General features: G+C 35.4%; 1 protein-coding gene across 2 annotated transcripts; it reads left to right on the top strand.

Moving 5' to 3' along the window:
- Positions 1–202: 202 nt before the first annotated feature.
- LOC120279052 lies at positions 203–5542 on the top strand. Of its 2 annotated transcripts, XM_039285898.1 has the most exons (6): positions 203–562; positions 761–875; positions 998–1654; positions 1792–1960; positions 4990–5041; positions 5212–5542. In XM_039285898.1, exons 1-5 carry the CDS (start codon positions 480–482, stop codon positions 5013–5015), a joined length of 1050 nt encoding a protein of 349 aa, XP_039141832.1. In that variant the 5' UTR covers positions 203–479; the 3' UTR covers positions 5016–5041; positions 5212–5542. The 2 variants fall into 2 exon arrangements, with proteins under 2 accessions (XP_039141832.1, XP_039141831.1); XM_039285897.1 differs by having other exon boundaries at positions 204–562; positions 4990–5542.
- The last annotated feature ends 2106 nt before the right edge of the window (positions 5543–7648 follow it).

Genomic DNA, 7648 nt, shown 5'->3' with positions numbered 1-7648 from the left:
TTGATGAGTATGCATACCAAATAAATAAAAATATATATATATATATAACTTAAAACACAAAAATATCAAACTTGATTCATTACTAGCCCCCAACAAATCTCCTTAATACACTTCTAATCATCACCTAAAAATATGATGTTAAAATTTTAAATATGCCACTAATTAGTTCTAGCGTGCAGGCCCCACATTGCCTTGCCACTGCCAAAACTCTCCAAAGGTGTTACCTTTTCTTCTCCTCTGGTTCTCTCTAGAGAAGAGAGAGAGAGAGAGAGAGAGAGAGAGAGAGAGAGGTTGCTTCTACGGCTCTCTCTCTTCTCTTCCTCTTGGGCTGAATTTGAGATTGTCTTTGCTTCAGAGTTGGGGTGGAGTATAAGAGAAGTTGTGGTGTTTTTCTTTGGTTCTTTGGTTGTCATTTTTGGGAGAGGTATCAAGGTGTCAAGGTGTCAAGGTGTTCTGATTGAGCTTTTATCAGGCTTTTGATGGCTGCCTGTAATAGCTTTGATCAATGGCAGAAAGATGTGTTCTTTTCGGCGGCCGAGGAAGTTCAAGAATCTTCAGATGTGTATGTTTTTCTAGCTTAAATGTGCAAAATTATGATTTGATTGTTCTTCAAATTTGGATTTTTATGAAGAAATAGTGTGGTTATTAATGTTTTTGTTTGGGAATGGGTATCTTGTGCTTGAGTTTATGCTAATTAGAAATGTGGTATTGAAGTTCTCTGTTCTAAATTTTTGGTTGTTTGTTTTTGTTTTTGTTTCAGAATGGAATCTTTGTATAGGTTGTGGATGAGAGAGTGCAGTGATGGATGCAAGTCAGAAGCTTTGGATGAATTGCGGAGAGAACTTCATACTGCTCTCAGCACTGCTAAATGGCAGGTTTGTTGTCTCTAATTCTGATTTTTCCCCTTTTGATGTTGTTAGATATAGGAATTTCAAAGCATTTTCTGGTTGTTATATTTGATGACTGATTTCAAACATCACTCTGAGTCGCTGTGCAGCTAGAGGAGTTTGAGAGGGCTGTTAGATTGAGTCATGAGAATTGTTCTTCTGAGGAGAATACTATCACTAGGCACAAGCAATTTATAGCTGCCATTGGAGATCGAATTTCTCATGTGGAGAAGGCATTGAGTGATTCTCTAATTCAGGATGGAAAGCAACCACTTCGGTGGGTACAATTAGATGATGAAGAGAGAGATGATCTTGCCGCATTCCTTGCTGTTGTTCCAAAGAGTTTGCAAAAGATAAAGGATGACAAGGATGTCAATTGTGATGCTGTTCGGGGCTTTAAGGAGACCCTTAGGATCAATAAGGATGCCAATTATGTTGTGCAAGTGGAAGCAAATGAGTGTTTTAAAGTAAATGAGGAAACCTGTGCTCAAGAAGACCTTCTGAATGGTCTGCAGAGAAGGTCAGCTTCATCAGATCTCGGTGCTTGGAAGATTGTTATTGCTGATGAGAATGTAGAGACGAAAACGACCGAAGTCATGCCAGAGACACTCAGTCGTCCATCTGGTCACCTTGTTTTCCCCAAGAGTGTTAAATCCACTGTAAAGTCGAAGTGGCTTAGGAACAGCTTCCCGAGAATAAAAAGCAAAGAGCATTTCTTTTGGAAACGAGGGTTGATTGGTGTAAAAGGAGTTAGTAGATTTGCTCAGGTGAAGATTTTCATTGTTGCCCACCTTTCAGAGGGTTGTTTAGTCTTCAAATTTAAAATTTTCTTATCAATTAGTGTTATTGTTCATTTTCATTTTATTTTCTGAGTTTCTCACTGTAACCCTTTGTTCATTGACAGGGAATAAATAGGCTGAATGAAAGAGGCAAGCATTGTTTGAGTAATTGTGCAACAAATTCTAAAGTTTCTAATGTTCATCAAAGGAGTTTACACAGCTCTCAGTTCCACACATCACTTGGTCGATCTGTCCGAGTTGCTTTAATCTTTATCATGGCTATATTATTAATTGGTGAGTTCAAGATGTTGACTGCTAGAATTTGAAATTTTTGTCTTATGAATTTGTGTTTTTCATAGAAATTTTACTGAAACACAGCATTGAATTTTTTTTTTGGTTATTTCAATGTGCTTTAGGATGCAATTTAGTGATGAATGAAATTTTATTAATATTGAATAGAGAGTATGGACTAATTCAACATTATGAGACAGCAAAACACTAAAATATATAAACATTATTAGTAAGGATTCTCATCCTATGTTAGGATACAACTATATATTTTTACCGGAATAGCCTTTTGTTCTGACAATGTTATGGATGGATAAATGAAGTGGGAATAAGTTTAACTCTGGTTTTGACATAGACGATGTGGATAGGACAAGAGTTATATCTTGAAAATGAGGGTTAGAAAATCTTATTTTGCTTTCAAATATGAACTAGGATTCATTACAACCATTCTTTAATTTTTGGCACTCTGTTTTAGCCATATGCTTATTTTCAGATTTGGAACTCTCCAACAGAGAAGGTAACCAATGTAAAAGACTGTGTTACAGACAGTCACTATAATACTACAATCATTACTTCGCAATCTTGAGTATATATAGCAACCTCAAATGTTACAACATTATTTACATGATAAAGTATTCATCACATTTGCCTAATACAACATCATGTGCAACCTACTATTCTTGTTGTAGTTACAGTCCTTTAACCATACTGTGTAAGCCACATTGTAAATTAATGATTAATTTTGCTATTTTTAAAGACGTAATCAAGATGAAACATTACTTCAAATGTTACATTATCTTCTATATGCCATAACAGTTTAAATGATTTTGTTCTCTACAGGGTTAAAATTCTAATAAAATATCCATTTCACCTACAATCTTATGTCAACTTGGTACTTCACAACGTTTGACATTTCTGAAATAACTGATATCATTATCGGAAGTCACCATAATGGCATTCATATCTCTGTTCCCTTTTGTTTTACTGTTTTCTGCAATTATTCTTCATGCGACGAGCCATTTTATAGTGCTAAAACTGGCTTTGGTGCTTGCTCTCTCTCAAGTGCATCTCTTGCAGCAAATTGCTCATGAATGACAAATAGTCATGATTCCATCTAGAACAGTGTTACTGCACAGGCAATACTTCCAACTCTCATATCTAGCAATAAACTTAGAATTCATAATGCCTATTGTTTGTTATGTAGCACCATCCCCCTAGAAGGTTCTTATTAACCATATCTTTTTAATTTCTTTCAAATGTTATACAACAAATGAACCTTCACAATACTTCACCTTCACAAGACCATCATGAAATGGCCTCATTTTGGCTATTTCTCCAGCTTTTACCACAAAACATGTTTTGAAACTTCATTTGCTAAAGATAGAATACTTCATCTACCTTATTACCACATAACAAATGAAATTATCATGTGATGTTCTTGGCCTTTATATGCTTTTCTTCCTTTTGGTGTTGTCCGACAAATTACTTCCTCAGTTCACTGTGATTCTTCTTTCTTGAGCACAATGTTTCAGTCTCTCATTTGCTTCTTTTCTGGAGTTCTCACATCGCTGTAAGCAGCAGAATTTGGAAGAAATTCATACCTTTTGTTTTATTGGTCTTTTCGAAATACACTTTACCAATTTGTATATTTCCTGCATGCAATTCTTTGGCCAAATGTAGCCATCTTTTGCTAAAGGTTTTTATATTTTATTTTTATTATTAGTCTGCTGCTATTGCTATGTGGTTATGCACTATCTTCATAATTCTGATTAAAAGGAATCTAAATTCTTTTATCAAAGAAATAAGGAATTGGCTTAAAAGAACAACTTATATTTATTTATTTATTTTCATTCATTTAGATTCTCGAGCATGGTGATGGTTTACTACTAGGGTAGTGGTGAGCTGCATAAGAAACTATTATGTCAAAGACATGATCTGAAGGTGTATTTTGTATGCCTCAGGCTGCAGATCTACCCATTTTCTCCCAACAAAAAAAGAAAAAAGGAAAAAGAAAAAAAAACCCAAATGTAAAACAATATGTTGATAACCTGGAGATTAAGAAGGGAAATAACAAGATTACAAGGAGCGTTTTAGGGTGTTACATTTCTGCTTCAATAAACTTTAAGTAGACAGCAAGTGTTTATAGCTATACTTACACATTTGAAATTTTTAAAGACAATGTATATTGCTTTTTACTTAGTAGTGTTTTGTGCCTTTTTTTGGATTGGGTCAATAGTTATACTAGCCATCTCCAAACACATATGGTTATGGTGGGTGTATCTGAATGCATTTCCCATGAGGTGGACAATGTACTTTTTCTCCATACTCAATGCCATACAGAAGTTTTTCTCTGAGTTCAGCTATATTATTATGTAATCATTTTATGATACTACCTATAGTGATCAATGTATTCGTATTTGATAGTGAAGAAATTACTAGATGTGCAACTGCAGGGTGATTTTTATTTTTTATCTACCTCATGTTAATTGCAATTTTTAGTGGCATTTTAGGCCTTTGTTATAGAAAATGGTCATCACTACCCATAGTTTAACATATATTTGTAGTCATTCTATTTGGATGAGTCTTCTTTGATAGACCTCTTGCTTTTGTCATGGTGTTTATGGAAAAGGTCTGGTTTCTAAGAAATGTATTAAGATTTTCCATGTGAGTGGTTTGGATGGCATTTGGTTGCTTATTCATTTAGGCACTGACAAAAATACGTTGGAATGGCCTGCTACTTGTCATTCACAAGCTCATATTAGTGGTCTGGTTTCGATTAGTCTATTCCCAAGCAAATTTAGGTTGTCAACCAGAAGTAGGGATATATCTAGTCATTCATTTGCCTTGTCCTTGTTAGTTATCTGAAGTAGTTTGATGATGTCTTTGAGTGATATTGTAAGTTGTCGAGCGAACATGCAGTATGTATTTCTTCATCAGGTGTCATGTAAATCCTGATTAGTTTAAATGATTAAGAGCTAAGTTAGTTCCCCTGATGAAATGATTTTTATCTAATCACTTTCTTAATTTGTTTGCAGTACCAATTGTTCTCTATTCAACATGAAGCAGCCTTTTCCAGTTCTTCAGCTGGTAATGCAGGCCTCGGTTTACTTATTTATTTGAGCTTGTTCTGCAGTTCTTGGATCTATGTACTTTTGTTCCATAGCATCAGATGGGAAAGAGGCAATCCCTTTCCGCTCATGTTCTTTTTCGGTGCTCATTGCCATCTTCCATATTATCATGTTTTCTGATGTCTATAGGTTACAGCAACCTCAACAGAGTGAAATGTGAAATTATATGCGACATCAGAAGCCAATTGTTTAAGTAAAAGAAAGTAACCGCTCACCAAGGAACCAAATGAACCAGAAAAACCACCATCTTGCTGCGAAACCATCAACTGGAAGTGCATTTTCTTATTTTGTTTGGTTATCAATATGCAAGATTACCAGGGTTCTGGCCATGATGCAATCTATTGAATCAGAAACAAAGATGTATATCTCTGAGCAATAGACTAACTTAAATAGCAAGTGTAATTGTTAGTTGTTTACCTGCCTTATATATATATATACATATATATTCTATTACACTATACATGAATAAGTTTGGATTTAAAATCTCTGAGCAATAGGGTTTCTGGCCATGATGCAATCTTGTTGTTTCTCACTTTGTTTGAAGCGTTGTTTTTTATTTTATTTTATTTATTGATTGATTGATTTATTTATTTATTTATTTATTTGGGTTGCAAAAGGAGCGACAGAGCAGCTTAAAAAAAAAAAACAATACAGACAAAGAAACCTACAACTAGGGCTGTGCACGGTCCAAAACCGGACCGGACCGGACTGGTCAAGAACAGGACCAGACCGGTTAAATGGTTTCCTTATTATTGGGACCGGACCGGATTAAATAATAGGGAAATCCGAACAGGTCCAAACCGTTTTGGACCTGTCTGGTCCCTGGTCCGGTCCGGTTCCGGTTTAGACTGTTTTGAGCCGGTCCGGTTCGGTCCCAGTTTTTATGAATTAAAATTAAATTAATTAATATACATTACTTATCTATATATCCTCGCATTTGTCCTGTTTGATCTCTTCACACAAGAGATCAAATCAATTTTTTAATAAACCCTAAAACGTAAAACCATATTTACATATTTATAAATAAACCGGTCCCGTCCGGTTTGTACTGCGATTCCGAAAACTGGAACCGGACCGGTCTGGAATTGGTTCCAAAATCGGACCGGACCAATTAATGATAAAACCGGTTGGAACCAGGCCGGCGGTTCAAAAAAATCGGTCTGATCCGGTTTACGGTTTAAACGGTTTTTTTGAACAGCCCTACCTAGAACTCCAAGTCCAAAGAAACACAAGCCTCAGACAGCCAACGAGGCAACCTCCAGAACCTTAAAAGATAAAGACATCTAAAGATTGAGATGGCCATATTGGCCATATTGGCCACTTAAGCAGCAGAGTATCTGTAGGCAACACATTCATTCATAAGAGTAAACTAATTGCATTAAGCTGATGCAATCACAGCAGATTCTATCCGGCTTCCAATTTCTTGTACTGCACTAATCCAACGCAAACTTCAGAGTGACAGCCTCACCTTGAAATGGGGAGTCAACCTTAATAGCCTTAGCACCTCCCAAAATAACTTGTCTTAGTTTACTCACAATGACAAAATACAAACCACTTCATCTAGAATTATTGACCCAAGATGCATCAGTAAAAACAGAAATAAGATATTGAAAAGTAAAAGGGTGAGAAATCTGCTTGTTATAGATATTTTTATTTTTTTAAAAATTCCAATACATGACTCCAGCTTCTCAGAGGAATGTCAGCAAAGTTGGGGCTCAAACTCTGGAAGATTAAATTGTATCTGGACTTCCAAATGAGCCACAGACAAGCAGCAATCACGGCCTTCGCATAAGAATCCCGGACCAACCAATTATGGTCCAGGCACCAACAAATTCAAAACATTAGTCCAACATAATTGAATTTTAGTACATTGTCAAAGTATATGAAAAGCACGATATATAGCAGGCCCAATATTAATAAAATCTTACAAATAATCTCCTATAGGGAGTTTTCCATGAATAGCTTTCCAAATAAACAATTTAACCTTTGGATCCACCCTCAACTTCGAGATATGATGCCATTCCTTCAAGTGGAAGTAGGTGCATGTTTGGATTACTTACATATTTCCATACCATTATTTGGGAATATTTTTTATATAGAGATTACCATTAGACCCCCCCCCCCCTATGGGGAAATGAAGAAGAATGGAGGGGGAATGGGTACAAATCTATTACAATATATTAATATATTAAATAAATATTTATATTTAATATAAGTATATTAATATTAAAATATTTAATATTTAATTATAATAATCATATACTAATTATATTAAATAAATATTATTCAAACATAAGTCATAAATGGTGATAGATTACCAAAGCCATAGACATCCTCGGAGAGGCAGGTAGCCAAAGCTGATGATTCAAGGAAGCACGATCAACCTAGAGTTTGGCAAGTCTCTCCCAATCGAGATCCTGACGTGAAAAAGTTCCTCAAACAGTCCATGTTCAGATGATTATCAATCACTAAATCATCAAAACTTTAGAGTTCCTATAGGCCAATGCTGATTCAAATGTGTTGGTTTCAAAGCCAAGGAAATGTCAGATACCTAGGGCCAATCAAA

Source organism: Dioscorea cayenensis, chromosome 16 (assembly GCF_009730915.1).
Source record: "Dioscorea cayenensis subsp. rotundata cultivar TDr96_F1 chromosome 16, TDr96_F1_v2_PseudoChromosome.rev07_lg8_w22 25.fasta, whole genome shotgun sequence".
NCBI classification, from domain to species: Eukaryota; Viridiplantae; Streptophyta; class Magnoliopsida; order Dioscoreales; family Dioscoreaceae; genus Dioscorea; species Dioscorea cayenensis.
This window is presented reverse-complemented; position numbering and strand designations above follow the sequence as displayed.

Coding starts and splice junctions, on each gene's coding strand:
- LOC120279052 (XM_039285898.1), top strand. CDS start 480: ATGGCTGCCTGTAATAGCTTTGATCAATGGCAGAAAGATGTGTTCTTT. Junction 563..760: donor GTTCAAGAATCTTCAGATGT/GTATGTTTTTCT, acceptor TTTTTGTTTCAG/AATGGAATCTTTGTATAGGT. Junction 876..997: donor TCAGCACTGCTAAATGGCAG/GTTTGTTGTCTC, acceptor GTCGCTGTGCAG/CTAGAGGAGTTTGAGAGGGC.